The sequence below is a fragment of the Enhydra lutris genome, unplaced genomic scaffold (genome assembly GCF_002288905.1).
Source record: "Enhydra lutris kenyoni isolate GAN:26980312 unplaced genomic scaffold, ASM228890v2 scaffoldscaffold21, whole genome shotgun sequence".
Classification (NCBI taxonomy): Eukaryota; Metazoa; Chordata; class Mammalia; order Carnivora; family Mustelidae; genus Enhydra; species Enhydra lutris.
This window is the reverse complement of record NW_019154105.1, coordinates 48,778,277-48,803,661: the sequence shown is the minus strand read 5'-3', so window position 1 is coordinate 48,803,661 and position 25,385 is coordinate 48,778,277. Positions and strand designations below refer to the sequence as shown.

General features: G+C 50.9%; 1 protein-coding gene across 1 annotated transcript; it reads left to right on the top strand.

Moving 5' to 3' along the window:
- The first annotated feature begins 634 nt into the window (after positions 1-634).
- Positions 635-23,994, top strand: LOC111149128 (solute carrier family 34 member 2). Its single transcript, XM_022506062.1, has 13 exons — positions 635-672; positions 10,471-10,585; positions 10,687-10,821; positions 11,830-11,958; positions 13,382-13,525; positions 14,805-14,916; positions 17,278-17,473; positions 18,239-18,334; positions 18,754-18,874; positions 20,237-20,404; positions 21,784-21,900; positions 21,994-22,118; positions 23,368-23,994. The coding sequence occupies exons 2-13, from the start codon at positions 10,474-10,476 to the stop codon at positions 23,992-23,994; spliced, it is 2,082 nt and encodes a 693-aa protein (XP_022361770.1). The 5' UTR covers positions 635-672; positions 10,471-10,473.
- Positions 23,995-25,385: the final 1,391 nt, after the last annotated feature.

Sequence of the window (25,385 nt, the reverse complement as noted above, 5' to 3'; positions counted from 1 at the left end):
CTAGAGCTAAGATCAGCCCCTCTCCCCTTGCTCAGCCTGGCTAATCCAGCCCAGCCCCGTGGCAGACCCAGGGCTCCAGCTGGCCAAGTGTCTTAACTGCAGAGTCCAGGCTAGGAGGGCAGAAAGCACCCCAAAGACTGATAAGGCCGAACAATCCTGGCTTTGTTTTGGAAGGATTTGTCCCTGAGTTTCCAGTTGACTTTTATCTGTGTCTCAACGTCTCTGACCTCTTCAGCCTCACAGGAGCTAAACTAGAAGATTCAGGGTCTTGCAAAGAGCAGGGGACGGGGTGGGATTGTGGGGCCGCGGCCGGCGGTGGGGGGAGCCCGGCGAGCCCCCACTTGCTGGGCTGTGCGGCCCGCGCTGGGGCGGGGGTGGGGGCAGGGCGCGCGGGACTAGCGCTGCTTTCAGGACGCGGGCCAAGTGAGGTTCTCCCGCAGTCTGGGCGCCTGGCTTTCCTCCGAAGCGGGGCGAGGTCACGATGGGCTCATTAAACCGGCAGGTAGGCAGTGCCCCGGCGGCGGCAGGCGGTCCTGGAATGTGCGAGGGGCGTGATGACAGCCGCTGCCGCCGGCCTCTTTGCGCAACACCTTCGCTATATATATTCGGGCCGCGGAGGCTGAGCTCCGCCTGGGTGCCTCCTTCGGTCCATTACCTGCGGGAGGAGCGCTGGTGAGTACCCGCCGGCCCAGGGCGCTTCCTTCTCCCTCCTTGCCCTGGAAAGAACCTTCATTTACACTTCCCACACTTGATTCAACCAGATGGCCCTCGATGTTCACCCCTCCAGGAACTTGGCTGGTTTGGGGCTGAAAACAAAATAATACACCTTCCCTAAATTATCAGATTCTATTTGTGTTCTCAGTGTGACTGCTTTTGCTGTTACAACTCCCATGAGGACTCTCTTAGTGCTGACCCTGTTATTAGTCAACCACGGGTGTGGGGGTGGGGGGTGTCTAAAATTACACATATTCTGAAATTCGTGGCTTGGGGAGGGGAAAATGGGGGAACGAAAGGGGCCACATAGGAATCCTGACGGCAGGGCTCTCTTTTTTTGGTCATCGACTAGCAGTGTGACCTAAAGCAGGTGGCTATGAACCCCTGGGCCTTAGTGTCCCCCTCTTTGTGAGAAGGGGAAGGGAACCCTCTCCAGCCTTTCCTGCGCTGAAAATTCTAGGTTTGTGTGGCTGTCAAGTAATGCCATTCCCACCAGTGTGACTTCCATGTGTCACCATTCTTGTTTTTGGAGTTACTGATCTAAAGTGAGTAAGGATACAGTCTTTTTTTTTTTTTTTTAAGATTTTATTTATTTGACAGAGATCACAAGTAGGCAGAGGCAGGCAGAGAGGAAGGGAAGCAGGCTCCCTGCTGAGCAGAGAGCCTGACGGAAGGCTTGATCCTAGGACCCTGGAATCATGACCCGAGCTGAAGGCAAAGGCTTCAACCCACTGAGCCACCCAGGCGCCCCGTAAGGATACAGTCTTAGGTTGCTGGTCCCATCAGGACAGGCTGCCATCCGCACAGGGCTGGTCTTTTCAGCTTGTATTGGGAGAACAGCGCCCACAGTTTTTCAGTGTTTGCAAAGTCAAAGGATACCAGGTGAGCAGTCTGGGGGGATGGCTTTCAAGGAAATATGCACAGGTGTGGTCGGCTTGGGAGGGCACCCAGCATCTCTAGGTCAGAAACAGTTGGCACATAGAACGGAATTAATTCAGTCTTCGGATTCCCGGAGGTTGGAGTGTTAGAATCAACTCCTTTTCCTTAGGGAGGTGGCAACTTTCTCAAACAATAATTGATTTCATGGAGGCAGCTTGTGGATTTCATCACTCAGAATCCCCTCTCCCTCCCTGTTTCTATTCACAAGCAATTTCTGTGTTAGCTCTGCGTGGTGGGGACCTGTTTGTCTTCCTCTTGTCCCCACTCCTGAGCTCAAAGTTGTTCAGGGTTGGGTATTGAAAAAGTTGTGCCTGAGAGGAGCAACCATTATTTGAGGTTGTTAAGAGTGTTTGAATCTCTCTGCTCCTGCCAGCCAACCTGCTGATAATGATCTCTATTTTTGTAACTTTGGGAACCGGTGGCAGGAAGAGCATGCTTTTTACAAGGTTTGGATGTTTAACAAATTGCCCCTTCCAAAATCCACCCCAAATCACTCAACCACCTCATGGAAACAAGTCCCGGGTGGTGGGAGGACGGACGTCTGGATTATAGCTGTTAAGCACTAAGCTGACATAAAAATAGCCTGGATTCAATTTAACGAAGAAAACAGCTTCTTGGGATCAGTGATTTGGAATAAACTTTTAACACCATTTTCAGCCACCTTCCTCCCTGCCTGCCCTCTTCCTCTCCCCCCACCTCCACTGTAGGGACTGCGGAATGGTAGTATCAACAGGAAGTTGTTAGGACATCCCACTGAATTCAGAAGTGCAAAAAGAGGGCTGCAGACAGATTGGGATAGGTTTAAAGTGGTTTCGGTCATTAGGGCTTTTAACCCCCACCCCCAACACAATGTACAAGAATTGGTATAGTTAAAAGTGAATGGCAGGATTTATTTTAAAAGTTCATAAAAGTACATTGAAAGTGCATCCTGAGGGTGTAGCTTGGTAATATAGCCCAGGTTTAAAGAGCTAGAATAAATGTATTTTTAAAAACCCCGTTCGTGCCTATAGTCAAAATTCTAAACTAAAGCCATTCGTGAATGCAAAGCCCAGACCAATTGCTTCCGTCTCCTGTGCCACACACCTCCCCCCGCAACTACCACGCACCCTCCCCGCCTCCAACTACCGTGTCTTTGGGATTATTTTGCCTTGTGATGGCTGAAGAAAGCTGAAAAAAAAAAGTAGCCATTGCCCTCTTGGGAATTTTTGAAGTCTAGGTCATTCTTTCAACGTCTGAAAGGATTTCTGAAGCGTATTGAACATTGGACTCAGACTACCTGAGTTTGAATTGTTCCTGAGGGTGTAGAGTCTGTAGAACATGAAGCAGTTAATTTCTTTGTGTCTTAGTTTTTCTTCCTAGTTAGAATTAGCATGAAAGTACAAGTGCTTAGAAGTAAATGTGCAGAAGTGAAGTGCATGTGAGATGGGACGGGTTAGTTTGCGTGGGGTGCTCCCTGCAGTGCTGGAGGCCACTGCCTGGGAGGAGACAGTGGGCCTGTCTCCTCTCCCTGCAGGAGCTGCCCTGCCTCTTCCCCCTCCCACTTGGAATGGCGGCTGCTGTTCTGAGTACAGGCGGCACCAGCACTGGTCTTGGTTGGGGAAGCTCAAACAATGCCTAGTGGAGGGGTTGGGTGACTGCCAGGTGCCCTACATTTTCCTGCTCCCCGGGTCTGAGAAGTGTGTCCTCTCCTTAGCCTGAGGAGGTCCTCTTGGCAGGCGGGCGGTACACATGCGGATGTGGGAAGTTGAGCCGAAAGGGTTATTCTGCAGAAGCCAGTGCAGTTGTAGGGATGAGTGGTGGGGAGCAAGAGAGTAGTAGGTGTGTGCTCAGACCCACCAGCCTCGTGCCTAGGGGTTAAAACAAACAAACAAAAAATCTTTATGGGTATTAGTACCAAACAGACAAAGTGGATGACTTGATGCTTCTCTGCTTTTTCTGGCAGGTGGCAAGACATTGCTGGAGTGTGCCCTTGGGAAGGTGGCAGGGGAACAGCTAGATCAAAGGATACCCCGGGGAGAGACGGTGGTGGGGGGGGGCTCAAAGGTGCCAAAGACCCCAGCGGCTGCTCAGAGCCCCTTCCTAGAGAAGCAGGTTCCAGACAGGCCGGTGTCTGGCACCCCACTGGGAGAGTGGCCTGAGATTCAGGTTGGGGCCTCTGTCCAGCTCATTCAGTGTCACCTTTTCCTGCTTAGCTGAGACTCTTAAAAAGGTTTGGCCTCTGCTGAATCCCGGTCTCCATTAGGCCAGAAGCCTTTGTGGGAATAGCAGCCGGTCATTCCAGCATTCTTGGCTGGCATCTCTAGCCCTCTAAGGGATTAAGTAGGAGGGACCCCTGCAGGGGGACGATACCGGCCAGCTCTCCTGCAAGTCCCTGGAGCCTGGAGCTTGGCACGAGGCTTGGAGGGAGCCCAGAGGATTCCTAGTCTCTCTGTCTCAGCCCCTGGCTGAGAGGTCTGTGGAAGGGGGCCTCCGCTTGGGAACTGGCATTCCTGGGTTCCAGTACTGACCCCATCTGCAGGTAGCTATGGAACTTTTTAAATTTCTCCGTGCCTCAGTCTCTGTAAACTGGAAAGAACTTGGTTACTGTAAAATTTAATAAGGCCACGGATCACATAGGACACTCCCCCATCACAAAACAATGTTAGCGCCTTTCTCTTGTGCTTTAGGTTCCTTTTTTGGACAGATATTAACAGAGGGTTCGCTGCTGTGCTGAGCACTGAGAAGACGAGCTTATGGTCTAGGGCCCAGTGGCGTTTGGGCTGTGCCTTGTCCATGATGCAATTCATTCCACAGAGTTCTCCATTCTTACTCTGCAAGGCGCTCTGCTCAGGGGCTCACGCAGGCCCATTAATCAGTCAATCCTGTAACAGCTCAGGGAGGGAGATGAGATTGTCCGCATTTTGTAGATGTTGAAACTGGGGCTCAGAGAGGTTCAGGGTCCCACATCATGGCAGGACTCCGCAGACCAGGTCCTCACCCACTGCGGGATGCTATCTTGGTGCTGTGTGCCGGGCGCTATCCTGGCAGCAGACCTGGCAGCTCTGGGGGCCTGGAGGAGGGGCCCTGAGTTGGTTCTAGGGCCTCTCTTTCCTCCCGAACCGTGGAGTCAGCCCACACGAGAGCTGGGGTTTTGCTGCCTGGGAAGGTGAGGTGAGTGGAACCTGTGTGCCTACGTTGCTGAGAAGAGTGATTGCAGTAGGGAAGACAAGAGTTCTAAGAAGGAGGCGTGGAGACGTTCATAGGTTTTTTTGCCTTCTGGTGGTACTGGCAAAGAGTAAAATGAGGGCCTGGACGTGAATGAGGCCAGCAAAGGACTCAGAGTAAGTTGGTATTTGAGGCCCGTCAGCAGGTAGGATCCCTTGCCGGGAGGTCCTGTTCCTCTGCACCAGCGCAAGTGGGCGTCTACTTGACCCACTGCTCACTGTCCTCTAAGCGCCCTGGATATTAGACTGGGCGAGGTGTCTGTTTCGGTATTTGCTGGATAGTTGGTGACCACTCAGAAATCCAGTCCCTGAAAACACAATTTAAATGGGCGAATAATCACCCTTCTGACCTAAGTGGGGACGAGAGTTTCCCAAGTGGGGCTGCTGTGATGTTCAGGGCCCAGTTTCTTGATGCGGGTCTAACATCCAGCAGATCTTGTCCAACCCAGCTTATGGTGGGGGTGTAAACTGCAGGCTTGATGTGTTTCCTAGTCAGGGACCTGGTGCCTCCCTTCAGCAAACCCTGAATGCGGACTCCTCCATTCCCAAATGTGAGCAGCACCGCGAGGTGTAGTCTACTGAGCACTAGGAGAAAAAGCGTTAACATGTGGGTCTTGCCTCAAAGTTAAACAGCAGTAGAGAAGGCTGTAGAGATGTGCAAAGAGATAGGAGTATGATTCTAGAGTGAATTAAGATTATAAAAGGAGAGGTTGTAGAAGGTCATAATAGGTTTTCAAATTTTTCCTTCAAGCTACCCTGGAGCAGAATAAGCCAAGTATATGGGAACCCCTAGCAAATCTGTGAGTAGTTCAGAGTCGCCCCTTGTAAGCTCAAAGCAATTGTTTTGTGTCCTGTCTTTTTAATTTTGAATTCAGAGAAGTCTTGTCCTCTATTTTCCAATGTCCCTGATTAGTTTACTGCAATAGCTGAAAACCACAGAAGGTTTAACAAGGTGTCAAACACTATTCTGAGAACTTTTAATATATAACACCCTTAAGCATAACAATCCTTCCTCAGTCATGTTATCCTAATTTGACATGTGGGGAAACAGAGAAGCAAAGGATCTAGCCCAAAGTCACACAGCAAATGGCGTCACTGAGACTTGAAACCAGGTAGCTGGGATGTGAAGTCTGAAGTTATTCTCAGTCCCCAAGGGACATTTGCCGATGTCTGGAGACCTTTTGGGTTGTCAAAACTAAGGGGAAAGAGGTATGTTGAGAATAGAGACCAGGAATGCTGCCTCTCCTACGATAACATAAGATCGCTGGCACAGCAGAGCATCATCTGCCCCGAATGTCAGGAGCACTGAGGCTGAGCACGGGCTCCATGTAAATATCCTGTGTCCAGTGTAATTAACCACCAGGCACACTCTTCAGCCTCCCCATCCCCCAGTTATGGGAGTAAAACCAGTGCTCCAGGAAAATACCTTTACATTATGGCCAAGGATACTGTAAATCAGGGCCCCAGCCTCACTGACTGTGTTTAAAAACTGTCCCTCCCCTGCCGGGTGACTTTGATCAAGTGGCATAATCTCTCTTTGCACTCCAGGTTTTCCTGTTTGCAAGTGGGGATGAGCATGACCCCTTTCTCGCATAAAGATTGCAGGAGATATTACGTGTCATGGCCCAGCACGGTGCCTGGCACCTTGCTGGAGCTCGTTAAACGGTAGTTGTTATTAGAAATCAATGACTCCGTGTGTGGCGGGGAGCCCAATGAGTCACACAGGCAGTGCTGCCTGGCACATGGGGGTGGTCAGAGGAGCCCGTGGGACTCAGGCAGGTGTGGAGGGAGGGCTTGGACTGAAAGATGGGGGGAGGGCCTTCTGAAGAGGGGTGCTCCCCAGGCAAGAGCAGAGGGTGGCACCCTACAGAGAGGACTTAGGGCCCCAAACTGAGGCCAGTGTGACCTGAAGAGGGGATCATTTAGGGAGCATTGGGCAGTAAAGAAATGGGGAGTCCCCGTGCAATCACAGCTGGGTGCTGGCAAAGTTAACCCCTGGGAGGCACTGGGGCCCAAACCAGTTAAACAGGCTGCTGTGTATTGGTTGGCACTGGGGCCCAGCCTGGTGAGGTGGCACGGGGAGCCGGAGACCACAAGCTGTGATGTTCCCAGCTCGAGTCAGCAGGTCCTGGTGCTGGCTGGGTGTGGGGGCTGGCAGAGACGACCTCGCAGTTCTGGGTGGCAAACAGCGAAGCTAACGTTTGGGGTGATGGGGAAGTGCCGACTGCTCCAAAGGGCCCTGAGGTGGCTGAAGTTTGATGCAGGTGAATGCTTTTGTGCCAAAAACTGGAGTGGCGGGTGCTTTGAGACCCAGGCCACCGAGCTGTTGCTTCCTGCCTGGGCTCTGTATGTGGAAGTGGGGTGCTGACTTCTACCACCTGAGTGTTGAGGCATCTTCCGACGAGCCTGGTAATGAGGCATTCATCAGATACAGTGCATGTTTGGTGCCATTATTGCATGACTCATCCCTTCCAGGAGCGTTCCAGACGTGGAACTGAGAGGCAGGACCGACTCCGGGGTCAGACCCTCTCAAATCGTGCTGTGGACCTGGGCCAAGTGGCTCTACCCCTCTGAGTGCTTTGGCTTTCTCATCTGTAAAATGGGAATAACACTAACTCCTCTCAGGGGTGCTGGGAAGAGGAACCTTAACCACTTGATCAGACAGGTTACTGTCCCAAGAACTTTGCAGAAATTAACTCATTGAAGCTGTCTAATAACCCAGTGGGTTATGGACTGTTACAAGCCCCATTCTGCATAGGGGAAACTGAGGCACAGAGCAGTCGAGTGACTGCCTTAGTATCTGAGGCAGAGCTGGCCTGCGATTCAGAACATCTGCACTGTGTAAAGTTACCCAGCCTAGCGCCTGACTAAAATGAAGAGCCCCAAGAGTGCTTCTTTCCCCAAAACCCTGGGGCTAAGGATCCTGTGTTGGGAGAGTCACAGAGGTAGACCCCTTAGCTATGCTTCCCTAAGCATGGGGACCTGGCTCTGTCTTTTCTTATCTCTGTGCTGTTTCAAACCTGAGCCAGTTCACCTGCAGAGTGGCCTTGAGCTGAGCTTAGAGCTCTCTCCGACCAGCCTAGGTTGTCCTCCCCAGCCACCCAGCTCCCACCTCTCCTGCTGGGGCCCCAGCCTCATAGCTGCCTTCCAGTACAACTCCAGGAAGCCCATCCCCTGCCCCACCCTAGCAGGCCTTGAGAATAGCAGGGTTTGCCCCACCTTTGATGGTCAGCTGTAAGAAGGAATTTCATGGAGCTTGAGGGAGGAGTCGAACCTGTGGCAGACACAGCAACTCCAGAGGGCTGGACATTAGAAGCAATGTCTAGCCTAGAAACCAATTGAGTGGCCTGCAGAGAACGCCCAGCCCAGGAGCGGCTGCCAGAAAGGGCTCAGGATTCAAATTGACCCGAGCTCACAGCTCTACACCCTGGGTCCTTGGATAAGTTACCTAGCCTCCTTACCCCCAGTTTCTTCATCTATCTAATGGGAGAACAATAACTCCCCGAATGGGTGGCTGCGAGGTTGAGCCCAGCCAGGCTCAGTCAGTACAGGCTCTCGCTGGCCAGGCAGGTCCCAGCGTCCTATGTGGAAAGCATGTGAGGCCGGTTGTGTGCCAGGCCCTGTGTTGGATGCTCGTTAAGTTGAAATGAAAGGCCTGGTTACATATTCATGGAAGCTGGTGCCTGCAAGACGTTCTTCCTTGTGATCGTGGAAGAACATGTCATGTCCTGCAGTTCGTGGGAAAAGTCGAAATTCCCTAGGCGGGTGAAACCCCCTCCTGATGGGGACACCCAGAATCAGCAGAGGGCTTGGCTTACCAGCATAAAGAGTGCCACCACGGGTGTCCCCGAACCATTGCAACTTGTGGGTCTGGGGTTGGGCTACATCTCTTACGAGAATTTGATAATTTCATAGAGAGGAAGAATAAGTCCCCCACAATCCCATCACCCACTCTGAATCCCGTGCAGCTGTCCCAGAGCCTATGAGAACATGCTGTGAGTAGGACAAAGAAGTACCTTTTATTCACAATTTAGCTAAAGCATTTTCCTGGGTTTTTTTCTTTTTATCTTCTTCTGGCTCTTTATCACCTTTTCAGTGGCATGCTGTTATGCCTCACGGACGGACTGTGGTTAATACAACAATTTCCCTGTCTTTACTTTTCATCTCTTTGACAGTGTGGCAACGTCTTTTCGGTCTGCATCCCGTTCATTCGGTCAATCCCCATTTATTGGGCCTTGCCGATGTGCCAGGCAGAGCTCCAGACCCCCAGGATACAGTGAAGATCTAGACAAAGCCTCTATTTGAGGGGTAGAGCTTACATTTTGGTAGGCAGGAAGTAGATCCATTTAAGAAAAATAGGAAAGGAGTGAGACCCAGATTCTGGGAACATCTCTTCAAAGAAGTGATCGGAACAGGGAGGTATTTTGTATTTTCTGGGAGAAAATGTTCCTAGATTCTTAATTCCTAGAAGTGAAATGACTAGGTTAGAGACATATTAAGAAAAGTAAAGCGTTCTATAGTGGTGCTCCTCTCACTGCCTCTTCTCTAGCATAGCACAGTATACCTAAGAAATAATTTTCTGCTGATCTGATGGTCGAAACTTAACTCCCTGTTCCATTTTGCATATCTTAGGTTGTTAATGAGGCCAAATTCTTATTTTGTAGTATTTTAGCCACCTGTACTTCCTCTTCTGTGAATTGTTTGTTCCAGTCCTTTGTCCTCCCCTTGTCTAACGTGTGTCAAAGGACAAGGACCACAAGGAGTGGACTTCCAAAAGTGTGTCAAGAGCCACACTTCCTGTCTGTGTAAGCAAGAAAGGCTTTGTTGAGAAAATGGGTTATGAGGAAGTCTTATCAAAGGTTGGAAGGAATGTGGTTCTGACAAAGGATCATTAATTCAGCCGCATCGCATAGTCCTAATTGCCTGCCTGATGCCAGGCACTTTCTAGGTATCGCCATTAGTCTCGTAACCCTGCAAAGTATGAAGAACTATCCACCTTTAATAGATGGGGAGACATTTATGTCTTTATGCTCAGGGATATGAAAGGACGTTCCTAAACACACACTCACTGATAAGTGGCACCACTGGGATTCAAACCAGCTCCGGCGGGTCACGCTGCTCACAGAAGACTTGGTGGTGGGTCAGGCAGGTAGAACGAATATGAGGATCTACACATACATTATGTCCCCTGGATGAGGTTTGGTGCAGACCTGTAGTTTAGAAATAAAAAGCAGATGAGGGACCCATCGTAGGGCTTGAAGACTTGGTGTTCCCTGAGTGGAAGATGGATAGGTTTGCATCCCCTTGCTGACTGAAGGAGAGTTAAGACCGACACTGAGAGAGGGAAGTGAGAGAAACCGAAGCAAGTTCAGCTGACTTGAGGCTAGAATGGAAAAACACTAAGACAGGGTCTGATGTATCGACAGCCGAGGCGAGCAGGTGAGGGAGACCCAGAGGTGGAAATAGGCATTCAAGAGCCCACACTTGGAAATTGTCTGAGCACGACACCCTTCATCTCTCCAGAATCTCTGCTGCCACTGGTTCTTCCTGACACAGCACCTGAGAGTGACGCCTTTTAGTGGCTGCTTCTATAAGCTCTGTTTTCTGTCCACAGACCATGGCTCCTTGGCCCGAGCTGGAAAATGCCCAGCCCAACCCCAATAAATACCTGGAAGGGGTCACCAGTCAGCAGCCCACCACACCTGGGAAAGGCAAGGAGACCAACAAAAGTAAGTCTTGCCCATCCTGCCCCAGCCTGGCCTCCTGTGAGGACCCCCGGAGACTCTGGTCTGACCCGTATTCTCATGACCTCTGTTGCTTGTTTGGATAGATGACACCGGAAGTCCTGTGACCAAGATTGAACTTCTGCCATCCAATTCCACTGTGGCACTGATAGAGGAGCCCACCGAGGTGGCAGACCCCTGGGACCTGCCTGAGCTTTGGGATACTGGGATCAAGTGGTCAGGTAAAAGCAGGCAGGAGGGACTCCCATCAGTGAGGGTTGGGTTCATGGTCTCCACCATATTGTCTCCTTTGTGTTGTCCTCTTTCTTGCCCTTGCTCTGATGCCCTTCAAACAAAGGTCCTGGCTAGGGACGCCACCTGGCAGTCTTGGAGGCTTTAAGTCCAAGCGCAGTGTGAGGACTGGGGGGCCTTTTGTTCTCCTTCATTCAGCGAGTGTCCCAGTGTTGGAACGCTAGGCACTGTGCTGCTCCCCATGATCCACTGTGGGCCGACTGGCTCCCAGGAGCTGTGCTCGGGATGCAGCAGTGAACAGACAGGGTCCCTCACTGAGAGCTCCTGGATTGAGGGGGCTCCCCACCTAAATGTGGGCATCAAGGAAGGCTTGCAGAAGATAGACTATACAACCAGCAAGGCTGGTATGCAGGCAAATACTGCCTTTCTTTCCTCGGTACAGGGTGTGGGTCTGTATGCAGCTCAGACAGCTGGGAGGGAGGAGGTGAGAACCACTATAAGAAGGAGCAGAGAAAATAGCATCCGAGGACATAGCATTCCAGGATGTGTGCACACCCCAATCCTCCCCAAGTGGAGCCTGTGATTGCTACCTTGTGGCCACGTTCTAGAAAGTATCCTGTGCTGTTTTGAAGGTGCTTAGGAGAGCCATTATCTCTGATCCCACACTTGGCAGGTGTCAAGTGCCCTTAACTGCCCCACTCAGCAGCACTGGTTCAGCTGATCCTGGAGTCTGGCTTGCCTATCAGTGCCCCAGACCCCATAGGACCCCTCCTCTCCAAAGCTGATCCTTCAGAGACACCTCACCACAGGCTTCAACTAAATGAACTATAGTGGTAATTGCTTTGAAAACTGCAGTTATGGCTGTGTCCCATCTCTAGGCCTTGCTTATAGCCACCTGGAGGGGGGGTATAGAAGGGAGAAGGGGGGACCTCTGAGCTCACTGCCAAACTTCTGAGTTTCGGGCACTAACAGACTTCATCCCTTTTCCCTTACCCCAGAGAGAGACACCAAAGGGAAGATTCTCTGTGTCTTCCAAGGAATTGGGAAATTTATTTTGCTTCTGGGATTTCTCTACTTCTTCGTGTGCTCCTTGGATGTCCTCAGCAGTGCCTTCCAGCTGGTTGGAGGTATGGATGGAAAGGACAAAGATGTAGGGTGAGGGGATTTTTGTGGTATTGGGTTCACCTGGTCACAATGCAGGAAGCCCTCTCCAGCTGCAGCCTCTCAGCCTGTTTTAGGGCAAGAAGTCATCTGATATCTTGTGAAGTCATGCCCCTATTTTACAGAAGAGAAAACTGATGTCTGTAAAGGGGCTGTGACTATTGGCTGACATCGCTTAGGCCAGCAGCCAGGGCTGGAGCCAGTTTCAAGCCGTCGGCCTCCTGTATTCATCCACTGACCCTGGACAGGAAGCTGTCTGACAGAGGGACTTATCTCAGGGATCCCTGCTGTCTTGGGCCTCCCACCTGAAGAGATTATTAGCTAGGAGTGCTCTCGAGCTAAAGCAACTGTGGAAAATCAGGGCTGGGCCTTAGCTGGAGAAGAATAAGGGTCCCAGAGTTGGTGGATCTGTATCCTTGGCAGTTATCAAAACATCTTCCAGGACTGAGGGTAGCTGTGCAGTGTGAGGGGGACCCAGGAGTGAGATCAGCATGGGATTGGTCCCCTGTGTTCCCTAATAGGGGATGACACTGATAACCGGCACTTGGACTGCCACCTGGGGTCCTGCACTTTTCTTCCCAAAGCTCTTTTCATTGACGAGGAGCATCTGAGGCCGAAAGAGGTCATGCTGCCCAGACCTTCATTTCACAGGCTAGAGCTGGTATAGTGGGTTCCAAACTCAGATCCCAGTCACATGGAAGACTTTCTATACCCCATGGTGCCTTTTTTGGGAACTCATCTTTTTACCTGGGAGAACTGGGGAAGGGGGCACTTGTGGGGATGGATGAGGGGCAGACCAACCTCCTGGATGCCACTGCCAAGTCCCTGGTCCAAGGCAGCATCAGCAAGGCGTTTCACCTTCTGAGTACCTAACAAGTGGCCTCCACCCTCTGGGCCCATAAATGGGTTGGGGAATGGATTGGTGGTCTTGGGCATCTCAGGCTAGGCTGGGGCTGGAGAATGGGGGTTGGATAAGGTGGACAGAGAAGAATGAGAATATCCATTCCTGGGAGATAAATCTGAACGGGGAATTAGGGCATCAGGAGACTCACTGACATGCACTGGGCCAAGTAGAATCGAGGCCGTTGGTGACCAGAGAAGGCTAGAGGAGGGCTTGCTGTGGAAAGGAATGGCAGAAGTGTGGGAGGCTACAGGGTGAAGGGATATACTGGGTGGTGGGGGTATACCGGGAGCTTGGTCACAGAAGGGGAGACATGGTGCCAGGGCAGCACTGGAAGAAGCCCATGGAAGTAAGAGTCCGGAGGTACCAGCTGGGCTAGAGGCTGGCCTCGCCTTCCCACCCCCCACCCAGCCCACTGGCTGTGTCTAGAGACTACAGTATACTCAGTGCCCACCTAACATTCCATACCGTGCACTTGTTTTCTTCAGGAAAGGTGGCTGGACAGTTCTTCAGCAATAACTCCATTATGTCCAACCCCGTGGCTGGGCTGGTGATTGGCGTGCTGGTGACCGTCCTGGTGCAGAGTTCCAGCACCTCCTCGTCCATCGTCGTCAGCATGGTGGCTTCCTCACGTGAGTCCAGGCACCTGTGGGCCCAGACTGCAGGCATTTTCCCGTCCTGCTGGGGAGCCTGGAATTTGTTCTGAATACATCCAGGCCAGTCACTGGTGTCTTCCTTTCTTGCACAACTATGACATGTCCTGCCTTAATCCTGGGCAGCCTCCTGTTTCCATTCCAGTGGTTGGGTCTTCAAGCCCCGAGGCTTGAAGACTCGGCTCTGAATTCTCTGGAACTGTATTGTCCAGTCCAGCAGCCACTAGCCACATATGGCTATTTAATTTTATTTAAGCTTAAGTTACTTTAAATATAAAAATTAGTTGCTGGGTTGTACTAACCATGTTTTAGGGGCTTGTTAGTCACATGTGGCCAGTGGCTGCCATATTGGGCCATGTAGATAAGGAACATTTCCATCACTGCTCTGTGATAAGAATAAAGACATGTAATCCCATCACACGTTGGCTTGGGGACCACTGAGCTTGGGAAGCCGGCATTCCAAACTTGACTGTGCTGATCGTTTTCTCTGGCTAAACTGGGACAGAGTCTTGGGTGGGGTGGGGGGGCAATTTGAACTGGTTAATTTTCAGCCCAGACAAGTATTTTTTAGCAAAATTAACTAGAACTTTTCTGGGCTAAATCAGAAAAAAGTTATTCTTCAAAATAACTTTACCTTTGGGGCACCTGGGTGCCTCAGTTAAGTGTCTGACTCTTGATTTCAGCTCAGGTCATGGTCTCAGGTGGTGGGATTGAGCCCCGTGTTAGGCTCTGTGCTCAGTGCAGAGTCTGCTTGTCCCTCTCCCTCTCCTCCTCCCCTGGCTCATGCTATCTCTAAAATAAATATATAAAAATCTTAAAAATATATAGCTTTGCTTTCATATGTTAGAACATTGTGGTAGTGTACTAAATTGTCTTAGAAAAAGAAATTTCCCATAATAAATACACAAGTCTTTAAACATTGTCTCCTGTTGTCGCCTGAGCTGGCCTTGCACCTGTAATATGGAGGAAATTGAGAAAGGCACTTGTAAACTGGGCTCCACAGAAGGGCTTCTTTGTGGAGTCTGCGGAGTCCCTGAAATTATGTGCTGGAAATTTTTTGGGGTACACATATTTCTGTGAGCCGTCCCAGCTTGCATCAGATTCGTAGCCTGGTGCTGACCCCAAAATCATTAGGAAAGGCTGCTTTGGCAATTACCAGCTTGACTGAGGTCAGCCTGCCTTGGGCCACATCGGGAATGTAGCCAGGCTGTCTTTCCAAGCTTGCTAACTCCCTAACCTTCTCTCTCCCGTTTTCCAGTGCTGAGTGTGCGTGCAGCCATCCCCATTATCATGGGGGCCAACATTGGGACCTCAATCACCAACACCATTGTGGCGCTCATGCAGGCGGGAGACCGGAATGAGTTCAGAAGGTAGGAGGCTCAGAATCAGCTTTTGCTGGGCCAGGTCCTCATAACTACCTTTAGTCAGCCAATGCGAATATGCTGGTCATTGCTAGAGCTCCGAAGTAGCCGTAGTAGAATGCAGCTGGGGGTTGGGATCACATACTTACCAGCTGATGAAACTCAGCTCCATGGTCAAGGCATCGCCAGGATCACTGGCTGTCTGTCACCTTTGTTGTCCAAAGGACTAAACCCAGGCCTACAGGTAAATGCTTAGCCAGGTAGTTGGCACGCATTCAGGAGCTCCCTAAAGGCAAGCCCTAGCTAGAAGCTTCCCTGCCGTGTGGTGTAGTTAAAACAAGGCCAGTTAGGATAGGATTTACTATCCCGCTGAGTCAGAAATAATTATAACCTCCTAAAGCTTCCTCTTTTGGCTGAGCTCAACCCCTGCCACCTTCCCTTTGTACTTTACCTGTATGCCAGTAAAAGGCAAAATATAGTTTTTGTGGGTGCAGAAGATCGGAAAACGGGGCGGGTTGAAACAGGCAGAGGGTACCCCTTCCTTCCAAAAGGTTAATGGGAAAATGAGGCACATTCTCAGCCTACCTTCTGACAGATGGGCTTTTTCCAGAAGTTTCTAAAACAGAAGTACTTTGTCTACGTGACGCAGTCTCCGCACAGGTTGGGCAGACAGCAGTAAGTAAGCAGGCTGGCTGGGTCATCAGCAGATGACATCCCTCATCAGCTGGTGAACTGGCAGGTGGCAGAGGTCCTTGGAGCTGCTCATTTCTTCTGCTCAGACACGGCTAACCTTCTTTGGTCCCCGATGAAATGTCCCAAGGGTCTTGAGAACGGATACAACATTATCCAGGGCAGGCTGTTAATTTGATCTTCTCAAGAAGCTGAGTAGACTTTTCTTTGCCCCATTTCATTAATACAGAAACACAAAGAGGTTAAATAACTTCCCTAAGGGACATGGCTGGGACTCAGTCTAGGTTTTCTTCCAGATTCTGGGCTCTTCACTGCTACATATGAAATATAAACTTGCCAAATATAAACATGATCTATGAAAGTGGCTGCACATAGGAATAAAATTGAACTAGCCCAGCCCTCGTTTGGATTATTTTAATAGACTGCTTTCAGTAATGTCTTTGGAGACGTGCATCATTCTTTCCTGGTGATTTGGAACACCTCGTGGGTTTTCAGAAAAGTAATGACTATATCCGACCCCTATAAGGCTCTTAAAACATTTTGCCAAACAACTAAGAAATATTTGCATCACTTTATGAAGATGTCTTAAATCACCTTCTCTTGGAAGAATAGGTTACTTTTTAAAAATATTAGCTGATATGGAAGGTAAAGATTTGTACTTAGAAGTAAATAAATGTAAATAAATTTTACTACTAGTGAAGTTAGTTAAGCATTTCCCACACAGGTTTATTAGCTTCTATCTGTTCAAGTCCTTTTTTTTTTTGGTTTGGGTGGTTTTTTGCCCATGCAGATGTGTTTTTTGTTTTTTAAAAATTTTTACTTATTTGAGAGAGAGAGCATGAGTAGGGGGTGAGGGTGGGAAAAGGGCAGAGGGAGAGGGAGAAGCAGGCTCCCTGCCCAGATCCATGAGCTCTATCCAATCCCAGGGGCCCATCTGTGGGGCTTGATCTGATCCCAGGACCCTGGGATCATGACCTGAGCCGAAGGCACGTGTTCAACCAACTGAGCCACCCAGGGGCCCCAAAATGCAGATACTTTTTAAAGGAAAACATTTTTATTGAGGAAAAACATCTCACTTGTTAGTCTGGAGATAGGATGGAATTCAGGGGACTGTGCAAATCTTCTCAGATATAAATTTTAGTGTATATTGACCTGTTTTCTGTGCAGGCCATTCAAACGGTTCATCAGAGTCTCAAGATTTTAACAAAGTTAAGAATTCAGTTGATGGCTTTGGTCACCGCCATACCACTGGCCCCCAGCTTTCCAAAGGAAGATTGTCCTCAATGGTGTGATTCAGAAGTGGTCTGGATGAATCACGGCGCTCCTTGTTATGGCCATAACCTGTCTACTTCCCTTCTCCCCACCCCCTGCAGAGAGAACTGAGTGCTATCTGGCGTGGTGGGGGAGCCTCTGCTGGGCAGTGGGAGTCCAGGGGTCCTGGACCCAGCAACCAGGCAGTGGTCATCTATTCCCCTATACTTGCTGGCCCTCCATTTCCTCATCTGCCAAATGGGGATATTGATATCAACCACTTGGGAACTGCTGTGAGAATGTGAATGTAGACAGAGAGGTGACACCCCCCGCCCCACCGGCAGATAATGCCATCCATGACCTGCCTAGACTGGTACCTACTTGCTTGTTGACTAATCCAACTGTTGGCTTGGGTTGGGATTCTTATAGGGCTTTTGCAGGAGCTACTGTCCATGACTTCTTCAACTGGCTGTCTGTGTTGGTGCTCTTGCCCCTGGAGGCAGTCACCCATTACCTGGAGATCCTGACCGACCTGGTAGTGGAGACCTTTAACTTCAAGAATGGAGAAGATGCCCCAGCACTTCTGAAAGTCATCACAGACCCCTTCACCAAGCTCATAATCCAGGTAACCCAGCTTCCTTCAGAGAGGGAAAGGAAGGAGCTAACTTCCCCTTTCCCCCTAACTCCCCTCCTCTCCTAACTGGGCAGGGATAGTGGAGAAGGATGAGGATCTATAACGCCTCTGAAAAGGCCATGGGAGGTGAGACTCTGGGGACACTGGGTATCATAACTGGCCTTTTCGTTTTCCTTGACTTCCAACACATATCATCTTTATTGGGGTGGGAGCGTGTGACAAGCGCTCCTCGAAACTCAAAAGACTCCATTGGACACTTGGGGCCATTTTAGTCCCCCTACTGACTTCAGCACCCATGGGCTCACGGGAAAAGTATTATCCTGCTTCTGTCCCAAGAGAAAGGTTGCTGTCCTTCCCTTCCATCTCACCCCTCTGCTCCCTAGGGTCATTGAAATATTACTAAAATAAATTTTAAAAGTTTTTTTGTGGTTGTTGCCTTGGAAAATGGGTCAGTTTTGACCTTGCCCCTTACTACCCTTACCTTCTGGGTTTTGCTGTCATCCAATGACGATCTGTTGTGTGTTTCCCAGCTGCAAGCCCGTTGTTGATACGATCATTCCTTTGTCCAACACCTGCTACCATCCAGGTGCGGTGCTCCATCCTGGGGGTGCAGATGGAGTGAGTCCTGGCACACTCCGGCAGAGGCTCTCAGTCGGGCTTATGTTGTTGAAGCCCCTTTAGTAGAACCTTCTCCATGTGGGTCCCTCCCCAGTGCTGAGGATGTGCTGACTGTTTCCTGCCTGTTGTCTTCCTCAGCTGGATAAGAAGGTTATCAGCGAAATCGCAATGAATGATGAAGCTGCCAAAAACAAGAGTCTGATCAAGATTTGGTGCAAAACTTTGACCAATGTTGTGAGTTTCTAAGAATATTGCTGGGTGGGCAAACTCTTGAACCTGTGCTTTAGGCAAAACTTTTAATGCAGTGTGGGCAAATGAGAGGTAAAAGGAAGTAAAAATTGGCCTGTGAGAATCCTTAAGAAAACAAGTTTTTGAATGCTGGATGGACAGATAATGCAGTAGGACAGACCCGGCCCATTCTGCCACACCCCGCACTGCAGATAGATTATTCCTGGCTTGCAACTTTCATGTCTCCTGGCTTACCTTTGGCCACCTGTGTTCCCACTGATGGAGGGACCCATGGAAACAGTGCATCACACATACAAACACACACTGATGTGTGTCTCCCTCCTACTTGCCACACTGCCTGCTAGTCCCCATCAAAAGTGCATAGTGTGAACTATACATACCATTTCTCAATGTTTGTCATTCAGACTCAAATGAATGTCACTGTCCCTTCGCCTGAGAACTGCACCTCGCCTTCCCTTTGTTGGTCGGATGGTTTGTACACCTGGACTATCAAGAACGTGACCTCCAAGGAGAACATTGCCAAGTGTAAGTGGGTCTCAGCAGAGTGTCAGCCACGGGGATGGGTGCTGGGGGCTGCTGACAGTGTTCTTTCTCTGCGTGAAGCACAGTAAGTGAAGGCGCACTAGGATTCACTGAACACCAGCATTATTCCAAGTCACAAACTATGCACTTTCACAGCAGCAGGAACTAAGTCTCAAGGACAGGTCCAAGATCCCACAGTAGGGGGTGGAACTAGGTCTTGAGGCCCAGTTCCTCTGTCGGTCCCATAATGCACCAGAGTTCAGCAATAGGTTCGGGAGTTCTCCCTCGGGATGCATTGGTATCCTCCGTGCTCTAGGGAGGTACCCACCAGATTTGCAGGAGATGCGGGGCCCACATGGAACAGAACAGATACATTGACCCTATAGTCATGAGTCCCTGCTGTCCAGTAGGCCCTGTTCAAGACCCTGGAGCTAAAGCCCTGATCAAGGCAATGAGCCTATGTGATGCTCTGATTCTTTAAGAAGCTAGACTGTTGTCCCAGGAATGTTGGCCTAGACATCTTTAATTCTTTTTTTTTTTTTTAAGATTTATTTATTTATTTATTTATTTATTTGACAGACAGAGATCGTAAGTAGGCAGAGAAGCAGGCAGAGAGAGAGAGATGAGGAAGCAGGCTCCCCGCTGAGCAGAGAGCCCGATGTGGGGCTTGATCTCAGGACCCTGGGATCACGACCTGAGCCGAAGGCAGAGGTTTTAACCCACTGAATCACCCAGGTGTCCTGACATCTTTAATTCTTATCATTCCTTATCTACTCATGTGTGTATCTCTGCTTCTCTTCCTCCTCTCCCCACCATCCACATTCATTCTGAGCAGCAAGTATTTTAAGTGTGGTTGACCTCACAGTGTCCATGAGTTCATCACCTCCTGTGTTCTGGGTGGTAGCCATCCATCAGTAAAACTATATAATCATGGGGCCATGCAGGACTTATAAAAAAATAAGGAGGCTTCCAGTTAGCAATAGCTCCTACTCTGACTTGTCCACTCTACCCCACTTTGCTCCTCAGACTCTCCTTTGTAATTATCTTCAGTTTCATGAGTAGAACATTGTGTGGAAGTTAGAGGTAGAAGAATGCCCAGACTAGCTCTGCAGCTACAAGGACTTCACCTCATGTTCTGGCCTTATGAGGCTCCCACTGACCAGAACAGAGCCTCAGGGTCACACCTCGCTGTAGAAGGCGGCTAGGAAGTTTGGTCTTTGTTCTGGGTTGCCATAGGTCAAGCTAACAATCAAGATTCTGTTACTGTCATACAGAAAGATGTTGGGGGAATGAGTACCAACTGTGGCCTTGGCAGGGGGCGGAGGGAATGGCCCTCCTAACAAGGGCTTTCCATGGTCTTTTCAGGCCAGCACATCTTTGTGAATTCCAACCTCCCGGACCTTGTCGTTGGCACCATCCTGCTGTTAGTCTCCCTGCTGGTCCTCTGCGGCTGCCTGATCATGATTGTCAAGCTCCTGGGCTCGGTGCTCCGGGGACAGGTGGCCATTGTCATCAAGAAGACTCTCAACACTGGTAGGTACCCTCACCCCCCACTCCTGCCAATTCTGGGCTCTCTAGGGCATGGCATCACTATGGCTACTGGTGTGGGGGGACTCCTTTAGATTTTTATCTAGCAATGGCCTCTGCATGGAGTTTCTCTCTTGGAACTGATAAGCTGAAGAAGTTGAGATCCCATTTGCCCTTAAAATCTTCCTTGGTGTCTTGGGTAGAGTCTGGGGAAGTAGGCACTAGCTTTTGTCATGTTTGAAAGGTCCTGAGGAAGAGGGGGCTCAAATCCAGAGATCTGTGAGACAAACCTTCCTTCCAGCAGGTTTTCCTATGCCCATGGCTTTGGGGTTTGTTAGGAGCCCTTAGGAAAAGGGTAATGGATGTCCACCCTGTTCCCTACTTCTCTTCAACTCCTGGGAAGAAAATGTGATTGTGGATAATATGTCAGCATCTCAAGGCAGCCAGCGCAGCCCCACTGGCCAGGAGAAGCTGCTGATGAGTATGGCATCCTGGCCAATGAGAGACTGCCAGGCCCAAGGACATCGCCTCCCTGTGAAACCTCAGTGAAATGGGGCCAAGAATATCTGCCTCCCAGGGTTGTCCCAGGGTGGCCATGTGGCTGAGCTGGGTCACTCTGGGCACCTGCTGGGTGGGCAGGGTCTGAGCCATATGGGCAGTCCTGAGAGCTCCATATGTGGGACTTCGAGCTGCCCGTCCTGCCTCCATGGTCCTTCACAAAGATGGAGGATCTATGGCACTTGGAGACCAGGCCAGGCAGAAGAACAGAGGTCCCAGTGCTCCAAGTGCTTTGTGGTAGGAAGGTGGTTATTTGGGTGGTCTTAGTTCTGCTACTGTAACAAATTATCCTAGGCTCAGTAGCTTGAACAGAAATGTATTTCTGAGTCCTGAGGCCTGGGAAGTCTGGGCGTGGTACCAGCATGGTCAGGTTCTGGTGAGGTCCCACTTCCTGATTTACAGTGGCCGACTCCTCACTGTGTCCTCCCATGGCATTAGTAGAGAGAAAGCAAGATCTCTGTTCTATAAAGGCACTAACCCATTCATAAGGACTCCACCCTCATGAACTAATTACCTCCCAAAGGCTCCACTTCCTGATACAATCACACTGGGCATTAGGGTTTCAACACAGGAATTTTGGGGTGTGTGTATTTGCCTTCATAACACACACACACACATTCTTGGCTCTACCATCTGGATATGCAAGGGGAAAGGATTCTAAAAATCCCATTTGTTAATTTCTGGTCATGGCGTTGGGGAGGCTGCCATACAACCTGACCTTCTGGCCCAGCCCATGCCCCCCCAGATCCTCTGGAGGTGCCAGCTGGGCCCCCAATCCAGGCCTCCTTAGGAAACCTGTGACAGCTTTCTTTACCTCTGTCTCCTAGATTTTCCATTTCCCTTTGCCTGGGTGACCGGCTACCTGGCCATCCTCGTGGGGGCAGGCATGACCTTCGTCGTGCAGAGCAGCTCCGTGTTCACATCCGCTATGACCCCACTGATCGGTGAGTTTCTCCTCGGCTTCCCCCTCTTGTTGCCATTACCATCTCCCATCATCCCCTGAGGCTGATACTCTAGTTTCTGTATCTTCCCACCAGGTATTGGTGTGATCAGCATCGAGAGGGCGTACCCGCTCACGCTGGGCTCCAACATCGGTACCACCACCACCGCCATTCTGGCTGCCTTGGCCAGCCCTGGCAATACCCTGAGGAGCTCACTGCAGGTTAGGAAGGGCTATGCAGGCTGGGGTCTCTGGGGGAACTAAGCACCATTTGTGGGCTTGCAAGCAGATGGTTTTGAACAAGAGCCAAGTTTTTCTGTGTTCAAAACCATGAGACCGCTCCCATCCCTGGTGGTGGTTTAAACAGGTGGGGCGGCCACTACTTGGTAGTGGTGGGAAGAGTATTCAAGAGGCATAAATACCACACTACCCATCTCCTTGCTCCCCTCTTGGGGAACTCTGCTTGGACACTGGGAGGTCACTTGTGCTCTGGGCTTAGAATGAGGGGGACCTGCTTGGATCAGCTCAATTACTTGGACAAGACCTTTGGCATTGGCATTCTTGTCCTGCCTTTCCAGGCTAAGTGACCTTAGACAGGTGACCTGACCTTGAGCATCAGTTCCATCATCAGAAACCTGGGAACTGGATCTCATTAGGATTATTCTAAGGATCTGATGAGACTCTGTCTGGACAGAAATCTGAGTGTAGAATATAAATTTGAGCCACCCACGTAATTAAAAATTTTCAGTAGCCATATTTTAAAAAACTAAAACAGGGAGATTAGTTTTAATAACGTATCTGATTTAACTCATTATCCTTTCCAACATGTAATCGATTTAAAAGCTGGTGAGGTGTTTTACCTTCTTTTTTTTTTTTTTTAAAGATTTTTATTTTATTTATTTGACAGAGAGAGATCACAAGTAGACAGAGAGGCAGGCAGAGAGAGAGAGAGAGAGAGGGAAGCAGGCTCCCTGCTGAGCAGAGAGCCCGATGCGGGACTCGATCCCAGGACCCTGAGATCATGACCTGAGCCGAAGGCAGCGGCTTAACCCACTGAGCCACCCAGGCGCCCTTACCTTCTTTTTTGGACTAAGCCTTGGAAACCAAGTGTGTGTTCTGGACTTGCAGCCCATCTCATGTAGACCATGTGGGCTAGCCACATGGTCACGTACTCAGCAGCCACACACAGCTAGTGCTTAATGTATCAGACAGACTGGTCCCGAGCCCTTCGTGTGATGCCTGGCACCTAATGGGCACACGGGGAAGGAGCAGAGTGTGGCCTCTGGAGCCAGGCTACTTGGGCAGAGAGCCTCCGTTCCTCCTTATCAGGCCCATTCTGAACTGTGCTCTGAAGACCAGGAAGACCCCTGCCTCTGCTTAGGACGCCTTGTAGACCAGTAGACCACCCTTCCATCACCCTGACTCCCCCAGGCACCAGACCCACTCACCTGTCCCCTCTCTTGTGTTGTAGATCGCCCTGTGCCACTTCTTCTTCAACATTTCGGGCATCCTGCTATGGTACCCGATCCCCTTCACCCGCCTGCCCATCCGCCTGGCCAAGGGCCTGGGCATTGTCTCCGCCGAGTACCGCTGGTTTGCCGTCTTCTACCTGATCTTCTTCTTCTTCCTGACCCCGCTGGCCGTGTTCGGCCTCTCGCTGGCCGGCTGGCCGGTGCTGGTGGGCGTGGGCGTGCCGATCATCTTCGTGATCCTCCTGGTGGTGGTCCTCAATCTCCTGCAGTCGCGCTGCCCGCGCATCCTGCCCGGAAGGCTCCAGAACTGGAACTTCTTGCCGCTGTGGATGCACTCGCTGAAGCCCTGGGACGACCTGATCTCGCTGTTCGCCGGCTGCTGCCAGAACCGCTGCTGCCTCTGCTGCCGGCTCTGCTGCCGTACGTGCTGCCTGTTGTGTGGCTGTCCGCCGTGCTGCCGCTGCAGCGGCTGCTGCCAGAACCTCGAGGAGGAGCCTGAGCTGCCCATCAAGGTCCCCGAGGCCTTTGATAACGTGGCCATGAGCCGGGAGGCCCCGGATGGGCCCCCGCAGGCTCAGGGGGAGGCCGGGGGCACCAGAAGCACCGCTAGCAGCACCGCCTTGTAGGGGTGGCCGGGAGGCGGGAGGGTGCGCCCCCCCCCCCCCCCTGCACCAGCCCATCGGTCTCTGCGGGCCCTCCTCTGCCTGGCGGGGAGCCGTTCCTCCTCAGAAAGCTGTTCGCATCAGTCCCCCGCTTTCACGGCCCTTGGCCCGGTAGACTGCACGGTGGCTCCATCTCCCTGCGGACTCCCGAGCTTCCGCCTGCAAGACGTGCCCAGTGATCTTGAAAGACTGGGACAGAGAATGGCTCCAGATGATCACACTGCCCAGCCCTGCCCAGCTGGCTGGCTCCACAGAACCCGTTTTTCAGACTCCAGGAGTCCTCTTCCAAAAAACCCCCGAGGGAGGGATTTATGGAAGGTTCTCCAAGATGCACATGTTACGTGCGTATGTGATGGTGAGAACGCTCTGCCATCTCTCTTATTTACCAAAGATTTGCTTCAGCCAAGAGCAGTTGTCCCCAGGAGCCCTTGCCCCAGACCAGACCCCTTGGGTGGGGAGGGTGTGGGAATAGTGTAATTGTGTGGAGACTTGGTGAGGACCACAGGGTGGGCCTTTACCCTTTGCCAGAGCTCCCCAAGTCCCTTGTTGGGTGTCTTCACCTAGACAGGTGTGGCTCACCTAAGCTTCCCTGCTGTGTCCTTGCCCAAGTTTTTAGCTGCATCTGAGCTACCAAGAGGTTCAGGGTGCACTTTGGTTCCCCTTTTGGCTCCATCTTTCTGAGAAGTGAATGGTCCAAGTCCTGATCTGGGCAGTTGGGAGGATGAGAGCTAGGGAATGGGGAGCACTGGGGTAGAGATGGTTTATCTGGTACAAGAGCCTAGGGCTCTTCTTGACTTGGCTACTCTAAAAGCCAAATTGACCATCAGGCTAGAACCCAGTGCTACCCTCTTGATCAGATAAAATTGCCCTTGTTGAGTCTTTTGGAGTAAGATCCGAAGCCCCTCTGATCCCCTCCACTGCTGCCACCTTGAATCCCAGGAAAGACATGGGACAATTGTAGCTTCTGTCTGCCTGCTCACTCCCTCTGCAAGATAGATGTGTGGGTCAGCTTTTTGGTGGGCAGCTTCCATTCATCCATCCAAGCCAGAAACTCTTCCAAACATTCTCTCGCGTTCCCATAGATAGGCAAGCTCCAATATCCTGCCTTCTCTTCATGCCTGCGGAGATCCAACCTTTTTCTCAAAGGGCAGAAACCAGGGCATGGCCCGACAGTCCCCAGAACGGTGATCATCAAGTAGCATTAGGGGTCTGTGTGGCTATGGGTCCGTGGGCTGTGCTCCTCCTTGCTCCTGATGCCTTCTCTGTGCCTTCGAGAGTGGTCTGTTGTCTTTACACCTACTCCCTCCACCGCTTCTCACGCTGAACACTCCCGGTCTGCCCCCGGGAAAGGGAGG